The sequence below is a fragment of the Oryzias latipes genome, chromosome 11, assembly GCF_053564925.1.
Source record: "Oryzias latipes strain Hd-rR chromosome 11, Olatipes_Hd-rR_3.1".
NCBI lineage: Eukaryota > Metazoa > Chordata > Actinopteri > Beloniformes > Adrianichthyidae > Oryzias > Oryzias latipes.
This window is the reverse complement of record NC_136247.1, coordinates 6,393,844-6,415,898: the sequence shown is the minus strand read 5'-3', so window position 1 is coordinate 6,415,898 and position 22,055 is coordinate 6,393,844. Positions and strand designations below refer to the sequence as shown.

Sequence of the window (22,055 nt, the reverse complement as noted above, 5' to 3'; positions counted from 1 at the left end):
TACTTTCAACACAAGCCTCTAGATGGCAACGTCCCTAAAATTTTCGTTTGGAGTTTAATTTTTATTTGATTTTTCAATGAACGTGTGCTTTTCAATGTATCATGTATTTCTCGAATATTTTATACGCACTGTCTGTCTTTGGTTAAGAAATTTACCAAGGACAAGAATAGCAGCTGTACCAAAAAAAAAAACCTGAATCAACATTAGAAGGTTAAATATCTTGTCCTGTTAAATAAAAAAATAAAATAAACTTTTCAAATAAAAATGCATTTTAGTCTTTTATTTTAGTTTTATGTGCAAAGTAAATTTACTGGCTGCCTTTCACCTTTTTCTAGAAACATTAACAATTTTGATGAAATGACAGCATTACTATAGAATGTTTGGACTAAACCACTGATAAACACTTTCGTACTTCTTTATCTGATTCAAAAAGTGTACTTGCATTTTTGTCAGTTAATACAAATAAAACTTGAGTTGTGGCATAAATGTGAGTACATTTTGCTTGATTAGAGAAAAATATTTGCTTTGGGAAGGTCTCATTGTTGAGTGTTTGCAGTTATAAATGCTTAGGTCAGATATTTTGTGACCAAGCAACTTTATCAGAGTCATAAAATACAGATAAAACTAGGATGCTGTCATAACAACACAGGTCTGTGGTGGAGAAAAACAAGCCATACCCTTTAAGAAACTACAGGCAGAATTATTCTGTTTTGGTTTTTTATAAAATTGACGTGTAATTTATAAAATTACCTTCTACTCATTGAGCAGGACTCAAACATTTAGCTGTTTAATAATAACTGAGACAAGGTGAAAACTGATCAAAGGGTTAAAGAGTTTAAGAAAAAAAAAAACCTGGAAGCTTGCAAGTTTTAATCCCCACATTCCATGAAACATAAGCAGAAATACTGAAAATGTTTCCCTCTTAGACCTATTTGTATTTCAGTTTCCACACCAACTCCCAGACAGGTACAAAGCTTATAAGTGCAAGGGTCTAAAAAAAACAGCAAGAATGAGAAGAACTTATAAAGGATTCTTGCACTTCTCCATCTTCATGTCTAATGAATCTGGACCCATGGTCAAAGTTGGTCAAATCTACATCAGAGTGGAGGAAGAACCTTTTATTGCAAAGACATAAAAGATGTCATGTTTTGCCCACTTTGACATACTTTTATTATTGTTCATAGCAGTCTAAACAACTTAGCTTTGTGGCATAACAGTCCTTGACACTAAGACCTTGTTTTAGACAAAATTCTAACGTTATATGCAAAACTGTATTTAAATTTGCTTTATTAATTCATAAATAAGAGCCTGTTTTACATTGTAGTTTTTAAATGACATGACATCTGGAATTTAAAAAAATATGGGAATAGGTTTATTTCAAGCAATCAAAACAAAAATGACTAAATACAAATATAAGAAAAAAAATTAAAGTAAGAGAAGAAACCTATCCATATTTCAAATATTTACAGTCATATGAAAAACTTCTAGAAAACATTCCATATTCAGAAAGCTTTCAAAACAAACATGTAGTCTAAGCTACAAAAGGTTTTGCATTATTTCAAAAATCCTTTACAAGACAACCTATCTGTATAAAACATCTTGTCAAACGTAACGAACAACCAAAGCAATAATGTTTAAATATGTTTAAAACATACTGGCTATAGACAACCCTTTTCTATACTTGTATACCTGTAAACTACAAGTACTGTATACTTGTACCACAAGTAAACTTGGTCTATACTAAAAGTGAGGGCGTTAAGGTCTACTTAAAGTTTACTCTTTATATATTTTATAGGCTATATTGTAAATTCATAATTTTCCAATTTAGCCTGAAGAATTGTTCAGTTAGAAGTTGACTTGCTTACCCATAGTGACATCAGTGTAACAAAAAAATATCAGATATGGATTCTCAGGGCCTCTTGGTTTGTGGTAAAATACGCATACTTTTATTTCTAAGAAAAAAAATTCTCTGGGTTCCTAAGGGGACTCAAGGATACTTTTTAAAATAAGCTTTTTACTACTTTGCACTTACTACTTTTTACTAAGTGAAGTGGTTTGTAAAGACCCCACACGTGATTTTATCGGTGTTCTGCTATAAATGTTAACTTTGTGATTAATAGTCTTACAAAAATTTAGCTTAATTTAGATTACTGGGCGACCTTATGGTTATGTAATGAATCTAAATAAACTTCGCGGATGTACTGCTGACTAGATTTCCTTCGGAAATACATATTTGGTATCTTCCCCAAAATGCCGGGCGCTCATGGGCTGAACCAAACGCTAAGCCCCGCCCACAGACCGTTGATTGCCTTACTTCCCTTCACTCGTCCTTCTCAGTAGTTCTCCACCCACCAACCGATAGAGAAGACACTACACGAGCGCCGTGCGTTTTCCGTCCAAACATATGGCAAAAACGGCCAGTCTTTCTTTCACCGGTGTTTCCACTACTCTTTAAAAATTCCGCCGAAAAAGAGAAGACGATTTTCCAAAACCTTTTGGCCGTTATCTCACGTAAGTACAGAAAAGAACCCGGTCGCTTGAGTTCCTAGTATCTGGCGGACGTAACATGGCGGGCTTGTCTTTCCAACGTCTTGCCCACATGACAGCAATGTCTTTTACTCTCGTTTTTTACATGATTTGGGTAAAATTAAACTCAATATTTACTCGTAACGTTATAATGGCCGTGTTTATTTATTATTAGTGTCTATGTTAAAGCCTAGTTAATTTTTTTTCTCATGTTTAACACCGTTCCCTCGGCCATCTCTACAGTCGACGGGCTGTGTAACCCGCTCAAGCTTAGCGGCTCCCTTTGCCATGGGCCTATTTAGCAATGTCGTTTTCTCACCGTAGCATTTTGTCACGAGTGGATTTTTTTCTCTAGTTTTTATGCCGACCGTTTTATTTGTGTGTATAATGTGTAGTTTTATACCACGATCATGACGCACTATGTTAATATCTAATTTGTCAACTTGTCACTCATTGTTTTTGCTTACAACGCATGCGCGTGGTTCGGCTAGCTTGTTGCACTTAACTCATGGGGTTATCCCAATACAAGAAGTTCAATTAAATGGCGAATAAATTATTACGTCATTATTAACAGGCAGGTGGATTTTTAACAGTTCTATTTTAGATTTAGTGTGAGTTAAATAAACAAAAAAGTTATTAAATTGTCTCATACCTTTCGATATAATAACGTATTGCACTGTTTGTTTTTTCTTTCTTCCCCAGGGCTCCCCTGTCTCTGCACCGGTGTATGATCGCTACCCGGAGGGCCTAGGGGCGGCTCTTTACCGGGAGCAGTTTGACTTTAACGCTGAGCCACCTTGGGATCCTAGCTGATAGCGGGACAGGTCCATCTCCTGACTTGTCCATGTAAGTACATTTTCTGTCCCTATGTGAACATGCTTGCAGATAATTTACAATAGGATGATTTACTTTAAGAATTTTGTAAAATTGTGACACTTTTAGCTTTCTTTCATTCGCTGTTTTCTTTTCTTTCTTTTTTTTTATATTAAACGATGTACATTTTAGGTTTTAGAAGGCAGCAAAAGGCCAAATTCCTTGAACCTACAATGAAATCAATTCTCTGTAACAACTCTGTGTAACTTCTTGGAATTTTTTTAATGATTGTATTTGTCATGTTTTATCTTGCCTCTCTTTCAGTTTGTTGCATACCGGTAGGACCCAGTTGGCTCAGTCGTGACCCCTTGACTCGTTTATCTGTTTTTATGATCACCGGCTTAGTGGAATACTGTTAAGATGAAAGGATTTGCTGACAAGCCCAACTACATAATTGAACTCCTTGATGGGAGTGTCACCCTGGAAGATGTCATCGATGGGCACATCTGCGATCAGACTGTGGTAGGTTTTTCCATTTCAGACTCATTCGCAGTGCATGGATTTTTTTTTTGTTTGCCGTATTTTTGATTGCTTGTCAACATTGTCTTTTGAGCAGCAGCAACACGTAAGGTACTTTTTTCCTCTTTCCTCCTGTGTCTCTAGATGGAGAAGAGTGCGTTTGTTGTGGGAGACCTCGGTGCTCTGATGCAGCAGCACGCATGCTGGCAGAGTGTGGTGCCACGGGTGCTGCCTTACTACCCGGTCAAGTGCAACAGCAGCCCTGTTGTCATAGAAGTTTTGGCCTCCTTAGGGCTAGGCTTCGTTTGTGCCAACAAGGTGAGCATTTTTCTCATAAAGAAAAAAAAAACTTAATTAAACAAATACCATAACTATGTTATATTTGATTCATTTAGCTACACTGCATAATAATCCTCTTAAGAATGTACCTGATGTTTTGGATTCATTGTAAGCACTCAGTTGCTCATCATCTAATGACTTATCTCAACTTATGCAACCTTAATGATCATTTTAATGGAGATTTACTGTGATTTAAATAGATTTTGCTAAAAGGATTTTTTTTCTTGTCACTAGGCTGAAGTTGGCTTGGTCCTGGAGCATGGCGTGCCTCCAGAAAACATCATTCTGTCGAGTGGATTCAAGCAGCTGGCACACATCAAATATGCTGCCAAGAACAACATCCAGCATCTTGTGTGTGAAAATGAGGCAGAGCTGTCCAAAATTGCCCGTCTTCACCCCAGTGCGAAGTGAGAACACAAACTGCTTAAGTCCATTTCATACAACAGAAACGGACAAATGTATGTGCCCTAACTAACATTCTTTATTCTTATAGATTGCTGCTGCAGTTGACCACCGAGTCTCAGGCAGCTGAGAACAGCATGGCCTTTGGCTTCTCTCTGAAAAACTGTCGACACCTGCTGGAGAAGGCCAAGGATCTAGGCATTGATGTGGTTGGAGCAGCCTTCCACATCCCGAGCTCCTGTGAAGACCTTCAACCGGCTTACACTCATGCTCTGTCAGATGCTCGCTGTGTGTTTGACATGGGGGTAAGCATTATTTTAAACACCTTATAAAGAAGACATTGTCATCCTTTGCATTTCTTAGCCTTCTAATCTTAATTTAACTTTAGTTCATTCATCTTCTAAACCCGTTTTGTTCCTTTCGGGGTCACGGGGCTGCCGGAGCTTATCGCGGCCACTCATGGGCGAAGGCAGGGGACATCCTGGACAGGTCGCCAGTCTGTCGCAGGGCCACACATCACACACCCATGCACTCTCACATTCAGAGCTAGGGACAATTTAGAGTAACCAATTAACCTATGAAACACGTTTTTGGAGGGTGGGAGGCAGCTGGAGTCCCCGGAGAAAACAGGGAGAACATGCAAACTCCACACAGAAAGGAGTTTAGATCTCTAAAATGTTGTGTTTTTATGTTTTTCCTCCTAAGTTGGATCTCGGCTTTAATATGCACATCCTAGACATTGGTGGAGGATTTACTGGCTCAGAGTTTCAGCTCAAACAGGTGAGTGTCTTTTGTGACATGATTGGAGACTACAGTATATGATTTGATTTAAAATCTTTTTTCTTTTACCTGTCAATAGAAATGAATTTGCAGAGTTTACATGTTTGGTTGGAAGGAATATGATGATTGTACTTGAGTTGTCTTTTCGTCCCTTCAAAAAGCAACACTTTTTTGTAAATGCATTTATTTTTAGAATCCAGGAGTCCTGACTTGCTTTGATTTTTCTCAAAACACCATGTCAATGTACTTTTGCCTTATGCAGGTTGAGTCTGCAATCAATACCCTGCTGGATGCCTATTTCCCCCAGCTTTCTGGCGTGCAAGTATTGGCCCAGCCTGGTAACTTCTACGTGGCATCAGCTTTCAGCCTTGCTGTAAACATAATTGGCAAAAAGATAAAGACCCAGAGCTGGAACTGCTTATCTCAAGGTATATGCTTCTATCAGTGATAGTCATGTTTTGCTTCCATGACCTTATTTCTTTCGCTTATGTGTTCAAGGACTAAATCTGGAATTTGTACATGCTTTTGATGTGCCGGGGATGGTCATTAGATATTTTTCTATGTATAAACTCAGGGGAGAAGAAGGAGGGTACGGAGTTCCTGTACTACATGAACGAAGGCGTTTATGGCCCATTCAGCCATAAGTTGCTTGGACACCCCATTGCTGCTCCTTCATTGCACAAGGTAAATTCTGAGGTTTATGATTTTAAATTTATTCTGAGAGGAATATATATGAATCTTCCTATGATGACATACAGTGAGGTTCAGATTTAATATTCATTTTTAAAAAAGTAGCTTCTGGTACGTTTAGTTGAATTCAAACAAACATCTACTTTCACAGAATTTCAATTTGGAATTGATAGAAATTCACATTTTCTTAAGGTTGAAATATTTTTTCAATTCAGAATTTGTCTTAACGATTATTTTTTCTTTTTTTTTAAATTCTTGAATCAAATTTGTCTAACAGCAATAGGTAGATTATTATAGGAACATACAAAAAAAAAATGGTTTGTAGACCAAAATGCAATAAAGCAACCACAGGTGTGGCATTTGTTCTACAATTAAAAGGGGAAAAAATCAGTTAAACATTAGAGAGAAGCTTTCTAGGACACCTAACCAAAACCTCGGTTCTTATCAATCGGTTTGTAAGATTAGTTAAATTACAACCCCTCACACAGTATCACATTGTGACTAAATGATATGGTAGGGTGTGGGAAAACAGAATGCACATTATTACGTGATAAGTGCAGTTGCCTTTAGCTGCAATAAGTCAGCATTGTTGTTCATTGTTTTATGTCTGGCGTATAGTGTAATAGTTGTGATGCACAGAATAACTTTAGCTAATCAATGATTTAGCCTAAATAATTTAAGCCTCGTTGCAGGAGGCAAAAAGTTACAGCAAAACAAAGACCAAACATTGGATTTTCATTGGCATTCTTAGTTATTTTTCAGAATGTGCTGTTGGTTTTTCCCCAAGGTTCACGCAGTCACAAACTTGTATTTGATCACGGGTTTAGAAATGTATTCATTACTCTAACCCACTTTTTGGTTTGGTCTATTTGTTGATGTGTTATTGTGCTGATGTTTTGGTTTTCACCTGCTACCATTCAAAAACACTTAAGTTCTCCATGTCAAAGGAATGCCAGAAACTGAAACTTGTGGAGTTCAGCAGTTTTAGGTTTGCAGTTCTGTGACATTTGAGTGAATTTTAAAATAAATAATATAAAGAGAGAAATCCAGCAAATTGGACGAATTATGGCTGGTAGATAATGAATTATACATGAAAATTTGTTTATTCTAATAGAGCATTATCCTAGAAAGCCAATCAAAGGGTCTTTTTGTTTGTTTGTCCAGTATAGAGGTTTTTGTCAAATTTGATCTTCTCATCCCCTTTTGGTGCATTTTGCTGCATAAATTCAAATTAATTATTTGTAAATATGACAGAATTGCATTAAATGTGTTCTGGACTAATGAAAAGAGGAACTGGAATGTAGAAGAAAATGTTTGAATTAGCTTTTAAGTGTAGTCAGTTAAAATCCCTGTCCTCTTCTCCTTTGCAGCATGCTTTCTGTGCTGACGAGGCCGTGTATCCCAGCAGCCTTTGGGGCCCATCTCTGGATCAGCTGGACCAGGTGGTGGAGCACTGCCTGTTGCCGGAGCTCAGTGTAGCAGACTGGCTCATCTTCTCCAACATGGGGACCTGTGGCTTGGAGGACCTCAACTGTCTCTCCAGCTCTATCGATTTCCCCGTCTACTACATTATCTCCACCTCTGACTGGTCAGCATGGAGCACAAATGACAGATGATTACTTTTGTTATTGTAAAAAAGCAAAAAAGGGGGGGAACTTACAGCTGTGCTGTTGTCATTCGCAGGTACAAAATGGAAGAAGCTGGTGTGGCTCTGAACAATCCTGTTAAGAACTTCTCAATGCTCCAGTACAGTGCATAACCACCATTGGCTCCTGTGCTGTTTGGCACAGATCTTCCTTACCTCAACTTTCACCGTATGAGAAGAGGGGTCAGCATCACGCATAAAGCAAGGGGTTAAATAGGGTCAACATTCCAGCCACCTTGGAAGCTGCAGTATTTCTTCAAAATAAAATTCCCCTCAGTCTTTTCCAGGAGTTCAATTATTTAATTTTCTTACCTCCATAAATGGAAACCGGTTGTAATAGACAACTCGGTTGTCAGAAAGTTACCATTGATTCATAGACTCAGTTAAAGCAACTTTAGTCCAAATTCAAATTTTATTATGCAACAAAATGGATGACTCTTTGGGGATGGGACCCTAACAGGTTCTGAAAGTTTTTATTTTAAATTGATCTAAAATGTTTTATTTTAGTAAAATCAGAGATCTTTGTTAGTTTTTTGTTGTTTAAAATCTGTCTGTTCAACTATAGTAAAATGTGTTTTTGTTGTTTTTTTTTGGGTGGGAGCTTTCACAGTCACTTATCGGTGTGGATTCTGTAATACATGCATCTGGTTTTTTGCATAATTTGAATGAGATTACAAGATCTGCTTTAATATATATCACCTTAACACGTGTTTATTTATTGGATTGAGATTACTGTGGCATATTTAAAGTTCCATCTTTAAGACTGGTATTCTGTGGCCCTTTTATCACTGGTTTTTGATTTGAGAACTTTTGGTTGTTTTTCCTGGTAACACTACAATATTATTTGTGCTGTGATTACCATTAGTGATATTTGGTTTCCCTTGACCTGAAAGGCTAAAATGAACTTTAGTGAAGTGTTTTCCCTTTTGTTCAGAGTTTAGTACAGAGAAGCTGCAGACCATTTGCCCTTCATGTCTGGACAAGAGGGATTGGGTTGAAAATGCACAACATTTTTCTTATAGGGTCAAACTGAACGGTTCTATTCAAGAGGCCAAGATGCAGAACTTCTTTCTGAGCAATCCTTTTCTCAGAAAGAGGTTTCTATTATTTTGAATCAGAAAAACTTAAGTGATTAAAAATGGCAGACTTGAAAAGACATGCTTTAAAAGGAACATGTTACACAGGTCTCTGAGGTAGTTCTAATAAAAAATAACCTGCTGTTCTCCCTAGCTCTGTAAAATTATGAAGGGCTTGAAGCACACTTGTAAAATTATGTTAAAAAAAAAGCAAAGTTGGTGACCTGACCTGATGGCTGTTTTGAGTATCCAGCCCTTGTGTTTTACAAGTGACTAATATAATTACTTGTCTAAGGCACTAATGGACCATAGCCTGTTTTTAACTGTAAATTGTGCTTGTTAAAGTAATGAAAAGTGATTAATTTAATACATTTCTGACTGAAATACTTGTCTGTGTGATTACTGTTCTTTGTTTCCCTCATTGCTTAGATTTCAGTGAAAAAGCAAAAACAAGTTTATTCTCAAATATTTACAAAAAGACTAATATCCTTTTGTTTTTAAACATTTAAAAAAAAAAATCAAGTGGCAGCAGCGTATGTGCTCATGGTCAAGGCGACTTGTACTGTAGGTAGAAGCATCGAAGAGAGCCGGGGAGCAGAGGATTTTAAATTTCCCATGGCAGGTACTTCAAAAACTGCTAATCTGTTTGATTTTTGAGCAAAAACTTTTAGATATGCATTGTTTTGTACCCGAGTGAGGCTAACGGCAAATAGTAGGAATAAGGAAAGTGTCAGCTTTTATTTTGAAAATGCTCCAGAACCCAGAGTAGAATGGAAATGATTTTAAAGTGAAATACAATATTTACTATATATAAATTATAAATCAAGTTTAAAATGGATGCTTTGGATATTTTATGGTTGCCCCAAATCATATTTTAAATAAAATAAAAAATAGATATTTGTGTAAATATAGTTGTTTTTTTTTTAAACCAAGGGCAGTATATCTGTTTAGCCTCTGAGTGATGTTTTATTCAATCATGCATCTTTTACATGGTTCCTCAACTGCAGTGTTCAGTTATTTAGAATATAGTTATATGGTTCTTTTGTGCATCAGCGAGCTGCTGAGTTTAATGAATATTGTCAAAGCAGGTAAACATAGAAATCCCACACAACTGAGGAAGTTTGGAAGAAAAGCTAAACATAAAACAGATTCAACAGTCTCAAATAAGAAAATACCTGTAATCGTTTAGCTCAGACGCTTGAGCAACTATCAACCATTCAGTAATTAAAGCCCAGGCTTGATAGTTTTTGTATTTTCAGGCAAGACAACCTAACAATAACCAAATTATTAGGAAACCCATAAATCACTGAATAAAAGTTCTGTAAAATGATCATTTCTTTAAGCGTGAAGTTTTCTTTTTGGTCCCTCCAAGGCCTTTTCTAAACACACTTTCTTTATTTCCTTCTTTGTTTTTCCCTTTATTCTCTTTTATCTAACATGTTCTGTCAAACAACTGAGAGCTGAAAGCCTTTTGTGTAAGACAGGTTTTACTATTACAATAAGGGGTTATGTATCTTTGGATAGTGTATATTTGCATAAGCCCCTTTTTGTTTTTTGATTATTTATTACTTATTTATTACATTTTACGTTCTAAATATATATTTTCTTTTTCAACAGAGGGAAGAGAGGGGAAAATGTGAAAAGGGGGGTAGAAGAAAAAAGAGGGGGGGGGGGGGTAAGGGTATACAAGTGCCAAGTTGCACATTTGAGAAGGTTATGATTTTAAGCTTCATAGCATTAATGCTAGATCTGCTAGAAAGACAAATATTACATCCAAAGGTGAAAATCTGACACTAAGATAAGCAGAAGATATCTGTCCATCAATACACTGTGGGTTAGGAGCGAGGGATGAAGCAGACAGGGAACAGCGTGCACGTGGGGTTGGAGATGCATGCTCGCTGCTAAAGTGGACCATGTGTTTATCCCTTGTGCTATCCTATGGGGTCCAGATGACCCGTCCATTGATGTGTTATCCCAGCATGACCAAGGTGGATAAAGGGGAAGAGGATTTCATGTAATCCATGGACACCAGTGAAGATCACAAATCATTGAAGAAAAAAGGTTCAGTGCACTGTCTAGTGGGGTCTAGATGATCCCGATCCCAATGTTAAAGTGACTAGGATAGCACAAGGGTTACATGGGGAACCAGATCCTCTCTAGCCAGACCAGGAAAGAGGGGGCAGGAGCCCCCTGGACCAGGAGCACTACCGGCGACAGGATCCTACTTTAAATAGTTAGTGTAAATCTACTCTACTCCTACTCATTTCCTACACTAACACGCCCTAAACAAATATTTTTTTCTTTACAGCTTAATAAAGAAGTAATGAACAGAGTTAGTGTTGAGCCACCAAAGCAGTAAACCGTGCAGATAAAATAAGGCAGTAAGTAAGTAAACTGTATTTGTATCGCATCTATCCCAGATAATATCACAAAGTGTTTCACAGAGTAAAACAGATAAAAACAATAAAAAGAAAGAGGAACAGGAAATGAACTAAAAGTTCTTTTGAAAAGCAGCATCTTCAGCTGTTTCTTAGAAGACTTAGGATTGTCTGTCAGGCCAAGCGATTGGGGCAGAAATTGCAGAAGCACCATTTAAAAAAACACACAATGTTTTGGTAACTTGGAGAACAATGCTTACCAGTTATTACATAAAGTACTCAATTTCCCCCCCTTTTTGTTAGATTGCAAGTTTCTCCCAAAACATCCAAAGCATTGACATGCTTTGGATGGCACAAGGGTTATGTGCAGTTTAGTCAAAATAAAGTTGTAGCTCAGTGTTTTAATACATTGTGTGTGCTCCAGTTTGTTGTTACCTGTCTCCTCTCTATTTTCTTACAGTGCAGGAATTCTGGAATAAACACAGAATAGTTATAGAGCATATACAGAATCAGAAAGCCAGGTTGAGAATTTCATTCATTCATTCATTCATTCATTCATTCATTCATTCATTCATTCATTCATTCATTCATTCATTCATTCATTCATTCATTCATTCATTCATTCATTCATCCTCTTCCGTTTACTCCCTTTCGGGATCACAGGGCTGCCGGAGCCCATCCCAGCCACTTGTGGGCAAAGACAGGGGGCACCCTGGACAGGTCGCCAGTGTGTCGCAGGGTAGAGTGTCCACAATCACACACCCCCACACCCTCACATTCACACCTAGGGACAATTTAGATTAACCAATTAACCTATGAAGCATGTTTTTGGACGGAGGGAGGAACCCCACGCTTGCACGGGGAGAACATGCAAACTCCTGTTTGCAATACCTTAAAGGTAATGGCTCTATTGATTATGATGGACGATGAAAAAGTCAAGGATCACAAAAAACACGATCATGCCAAAAACGGAGATTTTCAAACGGTATCTGTGTATAATTTTTGTCATGCGCGTTTTTGTTTTGCTCGATTTAAAAATTGAATTTAGAGCTGAATTTTGAGACACTAGCTATGTTTGGTAAACATCTAATTAGATCAAGTTGTTAAGACAACACAACGCAAAATGTTAAAAATTATGTCAGTCTGTCTCCACTATGTTAGACAACTAACTGGTTTCCCTCTTCCATAAACAATGGACAAATAAAATCTGGCTTTGGTGGTAATATAAAGCTGTTAGTTCAGGAATCCACAAATATTTCATTACAGCTGGGATAACATTCTTCATAGCTAGCCACAGTGATCAAAATGCACAAAATTTTGGTCATGCTAGCTAAATTACCTTATAAAATCCCTCCCTTTTACACAAAACTGAACCAATATCATTGGTCTAAAAAAGTTGCCTGATATGATGTCAAACAATAGGCACCACCCATTTAGCTCATTTTCTCGACACCCTATTGGCTAGTCTCAGTCAAAAACCACGTGACTGTCAGTGGGGGCCTGCAAGCCACGCCCCTTACCTAGCTATGTGCTGTGAAACAGAAATGTTCCACTTGACATGTCTCCTTTGACATGAAATTCAGAAACTGAACACAGAAACAAAGCACTCAGGCAGTCTGGATTGATGCTAACAGGTAGGGCAGAAGAATAAAAAGTTATTTGGTGTTTGTGATGGGAAGGCTCCTATTGGTCAATTTGTGATGTATGCAAATTAGGCGTCTACGTCAGATCCTGAACTTGTGCGCCATTTTTTTCCTCAATAGAGGAAGAAAGGGACAAAAAGCTGGAGGAAAAAAAAAAAGAACTTGTTTTTGGAGTTGGGTGGTTTTCTACCCTCGTTGATATTTGACAACAGCGTGCGTTCAAATGCGTCGGTGAGAGGGACGGTGCTCCAATGAGCGTCTGTGTGCAGCTGTGGTAGCAGACGCAGCTTACCGACGTGCAGTTGTGGGCCGGCGGTGGAGGTGGAGAACATTAGCCTCCGCTGGAGGAGCCAGAGCGGCGACGACTTCACTTACGTTAACCTACGCTGAAAATTGAACGAGGTGAATATGGGTGACGAGGCTGTGTGCGTTCTGGAGCGCGGAGATGCGCTGTGGCGGGCTCAGAGACAGAGCCGGCATGCTGTCAGCGTGCTGAGGACTCTGGCGTGGCAGGCAGACACTGATGCTAGCGCGGGAGGCTGAGGGGAAAAAACGACAGAATCAGATCCCACACTTTAGATGACATAGATAGGATTACATAGATAGGATGCTACAAGGGTGTTATGGTTCCTAAGTTGGAGGAATCTGCGAGCTGCTTCACTTGCATGTCAACAAGACGCGTGCTCATTGTTTTACATCAAGTTAAGTTTATAAATCAGGTGGATATTTATGCTGTGGTTCAATAATGAACTAAACTTTCACACTACATCTTCATTTAAGTTTGTTTTTGTAAAAATGTGGTGACTGTTCCCTTTTTTCTTGTTAAATTATTATGATGATTTAAATAGTATAATTCGATTATTTTATTCTCTTTTATGCCACTTTGGTTTACAAAAAAAGAAATTTCTGGAACAAAAGAAAAAATATATTTTTTTAATGTTTGGATTATTCATATTATTCTTGCCTTATTTTATTTTTTAATTAATGTTTTTCCCCCTTTTCGTTTAGGAGCACCAAAATCATGTTTCAGCTTCCAGTGGGAAATATTGAGAAGATCCGTAAGGCACGAAAGGCAGTGAAAAACATCTTAAGTGAGATCGGCTTAGAAGACTGTCAGACCTTCCTGAAGGTATTGCGCTTCATCTTTAATAAGAATTTCACATTCTTGGGTTTGGGCTAATCTTCATAATTTATGTGTTTTTTTAAAAAACTAATAATAATGATTCCCCCCAGCGTTTATTTCCCATTCTACTGATAGAACAGTCCTGGGACAGCCAAACGAATATTTTAAACGTTTTAAATCAGCTTGTTTGGTGTGTAAGGTCTTTCATGGTTTAGCCACTCTGCCATTAAATGAACTCATTTAACAGAAATGTTCTGTGAGTTCCCGTTCAGACAAACGTCTCCTCCACTAAACATTTTATCTTACAAGGGTACATCTTTTTTGAAACCATATAAAATAAGAGAAAGTAGAATTTTTGTCTTCTTTAAAAAAAACTATTTGAAATCTCCAAAGTGTAATCACATGTGACCAGGAACATTTTATTACTTAACAGCGGATTTTAAAAAATTTGGTTTCTTTTCCATCTGTACTTATTGTCTTCCACGTCTGTTTAATATTCTTCTTTTATTCCGGTATATATTCTTATGCGTAGTTTCTTCTTAAAATCGGTTTTGTTTCTTCAATAACATCGATCTGATCAGAGGACGGCAGATGCAAATTAGCCTGTGGCTAAAATCTGGCATATTTACATTTTGATTTTATATTTATCATGCCATGTCCCTTTTCTTAAATGTATTAATTAATTTTTTGGATTAAATGGGGTGAAAGTTACAGATTTATTTTGTTTGGGTTTTAACTCCAGGAAGCAAATTTTTATTTTAATTTCGTTTAATTATTTCTTTAATAAGAGAAAAAAGTAAAGTCTGTAAAGCTAAAGCTTGGTGAATTCACTAAGGGCTCCACCAGTTCAACATGTGGTTGAGAAAAGTTAACGGTACTAAATAATTGACAGTAGGATGACAGCGGTTCAGCCAAAAAGTGATGAATTTGGTCCTTTCGGGGTTCCACAATGTTACAATTGCACCAATTCTTGCCCTTTATTTATGGTAGGGAATCTGTCAATAAGAAACGTATTTATAAAAACAAACTATGAGTACGACATTTAGTTTTACGTTTCACATGTCTGTTTTAAATAAAATTTTTCTTTGTCTTGAATATGAAATTCCCCCTCTTAACAAAGTGTCAAACACGTCACAGTTTAAGACATCGAGTCCCAAAACATTGATTCAACTGGTTCAGTGTGCGCTTTGAGCCTCATTTTTACAACTACTATAGAATTACACTTTTAGAATGTTCTTGATGGTTCCCATGATTATAAGAGACCCAAATGGGATATAGTGGGTTAAGAAAATGGATAAAAAGAATCAGAGAGCTAACTCTGAGCTAAAGTAGGCAGGCGACCATAGTAATGGTTAAAAGAAAGAATAAGAAAGACAGTTGCGTCTTCTGATCTTACTGATGTTTTTACTTTTTTTTTTACTGCTGCAAGTCAGCTGCCGGTTAGCCTTCTTTAGCTCCGAGTTAGCTTAGCTGTTTTTGTTTTATCCTCTTATTAGCCAATTTTGACAGACATGCACCTTTTTTTTTCTTTCTTTCTTTCTTTCACACCAAATGAACGGAGTGGTACATTGGCTACTCCTCTTTGGACTGTGTCTTCTGTCTTCTGGGTCCCATTCTATCTGCTGGTGCATTGTTTACATGATCAGCGGTTGAGGCCCGTCAATCGCTGCTTTCTGATCTGCTTTATCCCGTTTTCAACAGAGCTGTTGCTATCAAGATCATTTCCACGTCATGGGATCAATACCATTCTAAAAAGTTCTCATTTGTTTTAGTTGAATAAATAAACTTCAATACGCAGTTTGAGGTCTAAGGCAAGCCATGGTAGCAGTGTGAAGAGGTTTGTTGTCGTTTGCAGGATCTCGATGGAAACGCTGAGGACAACGTTGGTGCAGAGGAAGCCTTCAAGGAGACGGACTGGGAGGATGTCTCCGAGGGATACAATAGTCGTCAGCGGAAGAAGGTGGAGCTGTTTTTTTTGTTTCTTCCTTTTGCTTTGAAACCTTTTGTGTGACTCCCAAAGCTGCATTTATGTAAATAAGACCATCAAATTTCTCTTTTATAAGAATGACTCTGTTAGGCGACCTTGTTACCGTCAGTGTTGGTGGGACGGGTCCATTTCCGAACTCCTTAAAGTCCCACTCTGATCATCTCTTGTCCAGCGTTTTTTCCAACTGCAGTGTTTTCGTCTGCTCCTAATTCAGAACGATTTGAAAAGAGAAGTACTCAGAAATGTGATTTTACGCTTAATTTTCTTTATATATGTTTATATGAAGAACATGTTGAAAACACCATTTTATTTGGGTGAGTCTTTAAAAAAACAGTGATCAGCAGATATGAGTTGTTGTGAGCCATTTCCTAAAGATGTTTAACTTTTTCTAAATAAATGATGGCAAACGGCTAAAGAACATAATGATCACCTTCATCGCCTTCTTCCACACCTAATGTATGTAAAACTAGAGAGGTAATCCGTTAAGTATCTTTTGAAGACTTACTCTGATACAAAGGGTGTTTTAGTTTTTTTAGTGTGGTTTTGTGGCTTTTTTTTCTGATGGTTGTGGACATATATAAAGAGTATTTAGCTCAAAACTGCATTTCTGACCATTTCTTTATTCAAATCGTGAATCAGGAGTTACAAGGGCTCTGCTCTGTTCTACTTATAGACGACCAGATCCATGTACGTCTTTGTTTTCCTCGTCTGAGCGGACATCTGGCTTTAAACTGTACGGCTGGATAGCTTCAGTATTGCTAGATCTTTTTATTGCACCGGTAATGTTAGCTAGGTGGTGTGAGGGGCTGTAAGCTAGCGAGATGGATGATGGGAAGCGAGGGCGGGCTTAGTCCGCACCAGCAGTCCAGCCCACAGTTCGGAGACAGATTTCTAATGGAACTCCTGCTGCTCTGCAGACACTATGTTCGAGAAAACGACACACTTTATTTATTAATTTTTAAGATTTTGGCTTAAAATGGCACAATCATACCAAAACAAAAAAAACGCTGGGAAAACTTTGAAAATAGATTAAAAGATTATTTGAGTGGAACTTTGATGAACCTTGTTGACCTGCTGCTGCTTTGTGTATCTGTGACTTTAAAACATGTACTTTTCAAGTTTTGCACACAAGGGCAAATGATCCAGCTGTTAGTTTTTTTGTTTCTTTTGGTTAAAAAAAAGGTTTTAGTTGCCATTAGAGTAACCAAAAGCATTGCATGTCTGAAAAGTACCTCCTGTCAAGTAACATTCCTCAGCTATAAGCATCTTTATGGTCATATGCCCTCTTCATGCCAGCACTACAACAACACAAACATCCATACAACAACACAAACATCAATGCAGAACTCCTGTTTTCAACTGCATTTTTTGCTGGCCTTTTTCAAAGAGCATCTCACCTCTGGTTGTCAATGAAAGGCAGACCCAACATTCTTCATTGTATTTTGAAATTATTATTATTATTATTACAGATTAAAGGAATAATTATATATACAGTTGCAAAGCTTACACAAATAAAATCACTGGCAAAGTATAAAGTTACTCTTTTTTTATTTTATTGTTTTAGCTTTTAAGTAGCAAACTGAGGTTCTTGGATTTTAAATAAAGTTTTTCATTTATGCCATAAAATAGAAAAATCCAAAAATCTCACTCAACTCTGTTCAGCTGAAATATCCCAAGAAATCAAACAATTTACAAAAGTTTAGTAACTATGGAGGATTTCCTGTTTTTACTTACTATTTTTAGAATTATTAAATGCCCACAGTTTAGAAGAGAAATGTTTTTTCTTCTTTGCTGTCTTTGTCATTTCTGATCACTGTTACTTATGTAGAAATAAAATATTCTGTTGAATGCCAAAGAAGTTTGACAAATAAAAAAATCGCCAATTCAGGTTTAAAAAAAAAAAACAAAACTCTTAAATTGTTTTTATCTTCTTTTAAGTGATTGAAACATTTGGTTTCTCTTTTTTTTTTCTGTGTAGTGGCCCTACCGCTCTCGATCCCTTTGCTGCAACCTGTGCAAGTATTCGTCGCAGAACATCTACAACTTCCGGAGCCACGTGTCCCGCTGCCATGGATACGTTCAGTCCTTCTGCGCGCTGGCGTCCTGCTCGCAGTGCCTCTTCATCGGTCACCCCAAAGCCGTCAAGAAGCACATGCTCTTCTTCCACTCCAAGCTTCCTATAGCAAACGTGCAGCAGAAGGAGAGTCCCAAAACCATCTTTCGCGGCAATGAAAGGTATCAGTGTCGGAAGTGTGCATTCCCCAGCTCGTCCATTTTCGCCATCAAGAAACACATTATTCTCAAGCATCTAGACCGTTTGGCAGAGAAGTACATCGGTTATAGGGTACACCAGCAGCTGACGGGGTCTGTAAAGATCTACTGCTGCAAGGTGTGCCAAGTGAACACTGGAACTCTGGACCAAATGTTGCATCACATGCTCGTTGAACCCGCACACTATGCAGTCAGCACGCAAGTGCAGAGTTTGATGTACGAAAACAAAAACTATAACATTAAACCGACGCCCAATGGGAACGGCCTGTTTGTGACATTCCCGAATATTGTTCCGAAGCAACAGCAACCTCAGGTGATCAACAGTAACTCTTTGATCTTACCAAGTAACGGTCAACCTGCAGGTACAGTCGTGGCTTTGCAGCCGGTGCAAGGGACCACAAACAGCACAACTCTCATCTGCACCCCGGGAAATAACCAAACGTTTCTTCCGCCTCAGGCGTCCGCACTAGTCCAGCTCGCCAGCGCGGAAGCTAAAGGTTTGCTGCAGCCTGGAGCCACCATTGCCCTCCGGGGGCCCGTACCCCAAGCATCTCCTGTGGTGCTTCCTAACGTAACGCTGAATGCGGCGCCAGTGAATTTGCCTCCTGCTACAGCTCAACCACAGCAGACTCTACAAGGACAGCAGATAGTTCTTCCATCGGGGCTGCAGGGTACTGTGGCGGGTACCGGGCCCAGGATCGGGAGCGGTACGGGTACTTTGTCAGGAGGTTTGACCGGGACAGGTAGTTTGACTGGGCTAGGTAGTTTGACTGTTAGTTCAACTGGGAATTTCACTGGGACTGGGGTTCCATCAGGAAGTTTGACTGGGACTGGGAGTTTGACTGGAATTGCCAAACCTGCAGCTGTGACCCAAAATGCGCCAACAAACCACATTAACCTCCAGGGTACTATGCTGACCTCGCAGTCCCTGCTGAGCCACCTCATCCCAACCGGGAACAAGGTGAATGGCATGCCGACGTACACCTTTGCCCCACTCCAAGCGGCGGGCCCCACGTCTCAGAGAACTACTCCCCTCAAGCCCGTCGGCCAGACGAGTAATTTTGCCCCTCAGACTAAGAAATGGATCACTTGCCCCCTCTGCAATGAACTTTTCCCTTCCAACGTCTTTGACATGCACATGGAGGTCGCACACCCCACAAAGCCCTCTGCATCCAAGTCCGAAAGTCTGGCCGCCAGGGCGGCCTTCCTGAAAAAAATGCCAGACAAAACGGTCAAATGTCTAACATGCAAAACTCTACTGTCAGAAAGGAGCGTCTTCCAGCACCTGCTGCACGGCCTCAGCTGCCTTTACTGTTCTAGCATGTTCTTCTCCATCCGACAGCTTACCGAGCACATAAAGCAGCACAACCCCTCCAGCAAAGCATACTGTGATTTCCTGAGGCAGAGGTACAGGGTCTACTCCAAAAGCACCGGAGGGATCCTGTTCCCTTACTTTGACGTGAACACCACTGCACCCAGAGAGGTCCTTGGGGACACAGAGGTCAATCTTGCCCTGGTTACAAACTCCCTGGACCTGATATTTTTTAAGCTGCAGCCCAGCAGCCAGCCTGAAAGCTGTCCCGCTCCGGTCAAAATCAGCAGCGCAAACTGTCCCTTCTGTTGTGAGAAGTTTAAGCATCAGTCCGATCACCTCCAGCATTTGAAGCAGAAGCATTTCGTCGCCCCCACCATTCATGCAATACTCAAGACGGAGGCGTTCAAGTGCATCTACTGCAATGGCGTCTACACAGGCAAGGTCACGCAGCAGGCCGTGATGCTTCACATTCAGAGATGCAGGTGCTCGCCGAAGCCCCCGGCACCGCCGCCGCAACCAGTGCAGCCGCTCAAGCCTGCAACGGCGCCGCAGCAGATACTGAAGCCCGCTCAGCAGCAGCAGCAGCAGCCTCTCCTGAAGCCTGGTCAGCAGCTCGGCCAGTCTCATGGGCTCTACTTCCTCCAAGTGCCACAGGGGATGACTGTGGCGCAGGCGCTGGCCCCCGCCCGGGTCGTTCCTGCTGCTCGCCCCGTGGAGCCTCCAGAAACCGAGGCCGAGCGGCAGTCTCAGAAGAGACTGGAGGCTGCTCTGAAAGAAGCCATGGAAGCAAACCGGCGAGAGCGAGAACAACGGGCTGCCATGCGCAAGAGGCAGCAGGAGCAGGAGAGGCTCTTCCAGGAGAGGCAGCTGCCCCCGCCTGAGGTGGAGGTTCCGAGCGACCCGTCGGTCAAGCTCGCCTTGGAACCAACTGTGGCGGAGCGCCGCGGCAGCGAGGAGCGCAAAGACTTCATTTCCAAGTACTTCAACCGGAATCCCTACGCGACCAAAGCCGAGATGGAGGAGCTGTGCAGGAGGCTGTCCGTGAACAAGGGGGAGGTGTCGTCCCTCTTTAGCAAGAAGCGCAGCAAGTGCATGAAGAGTCTGAAGAGAAACACCGCCGTGGTCCTCTTTGGCTTCAACATGACTTATCTGAACAACGTTAAACACAACCTTCTAATCCCAGAGCAGAAGCCGTCCACCGATACTCTAGATCAAACCCCAGCAGATCCAACAGAACCGCCGGCGCCACCTGCTGAAGCAGCAGAGCCGAGCAGACAGATAGATGAGAGTGGCGCTGATGAAGCTTCAGCCCCTGTAGATGAAGAGGCTGAGAAACTTTCTGGACAGAAAAGCGGCAGCGAAGCTGACAGAACCGCAGAACCGATGGATGCGAGTGGCACCGAGGTCTCAGAACCTGTGACTGAAACCAAACCTGACGGGAATCCAGAACCGCTGGAAGAACGTGAAGCCGAGGTTTCAGAGCGGTTGGGTGGTAACGGAGAGAAGGATCCAGAACCGATGGATGAAGGTGGAGCTGGAACACTTCCAGAGGGGGATCAGGCGGAGCCAATGGAGTGAGTGTAGGAGCTTGGGAGGACTTTTGGGACCTAAAACTATTATAAAATGCGGACTCAATAAATGGCTCTTTGAGTTGGTGGTGCAAATGTTCATCAGTTTCCACAAATTTTGTACATCTGAGAGCATCAGCTACTGTTCCAACCATCACCAGTGCTTTATTTTCCATCAGAAGGATGTCTGTATCCTTATCGGCTGAAACATAAAATATATTAAATAATCTGACTCTTCTGCTTCAATAGTAATGTCTGATTATCATCCTTTACTCCAAAGTGGCAAATTTTTCTTGATTTTTGCCTCTAATTTAAACCCCATTTGTGTAAAATTGTGTTCACATGTTTAGAAGCGATTCATTTCAAACCTTTGCTTTATGAAAGAATTTCTATAATGTGCACAGCTGATTACCTTTTCTTTTTTTTAGATTCAACATTTAGCCCTTAACCCTTTGGGTGTTTCCTCCTGTAGACCCGATTCTTACGAGTCCCCAATTTTTTTTGACTGTGAAGTTTGCATGAAACTTTGTTTTATTTACCGTCTGAACATCCGATTGTGCCATTGTGAAGCCAACAGAGGTCATGATCCACGCAGAATCTGAGTTATGGCTGTTTATTGCGTTGCTCCTACTCTTCTGACCAGTGTTTTTGTACTAGTATTTTCTATAACTACTAGAGTTAGAAAGTAAAACGAAAATAAACGTCAGCATCACTCTGTCCATGATATTATATAAAGAAAGTTTTCTGTACATCATTTTGTTTATTTTTATGATTTCAATTTAAGTTTTGGCCTTTTTTATTTTTTCAGACATAAATATTTCCAGGCCCTTGCCTTGTTGTGTTAGAGCATCATCAGTCATGAGATGAAACTCCTATTTTCTAGGTCTTTCACCAGCCTGATGAATGACATCACACTGCCATTTATATCACAGTGACATGGTTGTCATATTTTCAATAAATGGTAAAAACAAATGGAAACG

General features: G+C 39.8%; 2 protein-coding genes across 3 annotated transcripts; both read left to right on the top strand.

The window, feature by feature from the left end:
* Positions 1 to 2,293: 2,293 nt before the first annotated feature.
* azin1b (antizyme inhibitor 1b) lies at positions 2,294 to 9,174 on the top strand. The gene is made up of 11 exons (XM_004074212.5): positions 2,294 to 2,511; positions 3,229 to 3,372; positions 3,664 to 3,861; positions 4,003 to 4,176; positions 4,432 to 4,604; positions 4,691 to 4,904; positions 5,305 to 5,379; positions 5,642 to 5,807; positions 5,954 to 6,063; positions 7,440 to 7,657; positions 7,753 to 9,174. The coding sequence occupies exons 3-11, from the start codon at positions 3,760 to 3,762 to the stop codon at positions 7,826 to 7,828; spliced, it is 1,308 nt and encodes a 435-aa protein (XP_004074260.1). The 5' UTR covers positions 2,294 to 2,511; positions 3,229 to 3,372; positions 3,664 to 3,759; the 3' UTR covers positions 7,829 to 9,174.
* A 3,476-nt stretch (positions 9,175 to 12,650) lies between these two features.
* On the top strand, positions 12,651 to 22,047 carry adnp2b (ADNP homeobox 2b). 2 transcript variants are annotated; one of them, XM_023960162.2, is made up of 4 exons: positions 12,651 to 12,802; positions 13,820 to 13,940; positions 15,790 to 15,894; positions 17,900 to 22,047. In XM_023960162.2, the coding sequence occupies exons 2-4, from the start codon at positions 13,833 to 13,835 to the stop codon at positions 21,083 to 21,085; spliced, it is 3,399 nt and encodes a 1,132-aa protein (XP_023815930.1). In that variant the 5' UTR covers positions 12,651 to 12,802; positions 13,820 to 13,832; the 3' UTR covers positions 21,086 to 22,047. The 2 variants fall into 2 exon arrangements, with proteins under 2 accessions (XP_023815930.1, XP_011479556.1); XM_011481254.4 differs by lacking the exon at positions 12,651 to 12,802 and adding an exon at positions 12,890 to 13,213.
* Positions 22,048 to 22,055: the final 8 nt, after the last annotated feature.

Coding starts and splice junctions, on each gene's coding strand:
- azin1b (XM_004074212.5), top strand. CDS start 3,760: ATGAAAGGATTTGCTGACAAGCCCAACTACATAATTGAACTCCTTGAT. Junction 3,862..4,002: donor ACATCTGCGATCAGACTGTG/GTAGGTTTTTCC, acceptor CTGTGTCTCTAG/ATGGAGAAGAGTGCGTTTGT. Junction 7,658..7,752: donor ATTATCTCCACCTCTGACTG/GTCAGCATGGAG, acceptor TGTCATTCGCAG/GTACAAAATGGAAGAAGCTG.
- adnp2b (XM_023960162.2), top strand. CDS start 13,833: ATGTTTCAGCTTCCAGTGGGAAATATTGAGAAGATCCGTAAGGCACGA. Junction 13,941..15,789: donor ACTGTCAGACCTTCCTGAAG/GTATTGCGCTTC, acceptor TGTCGTTTGCAG/GATCTCGATGGAAACGCTGA. Junction 15,895..17,899: donor ATAGTCGTCAGCGGAAGAAG/GTGGAGCTGTTT, acceptor TTTTCTGTGTAG/TGGCCCTACCGCTCTCGATC.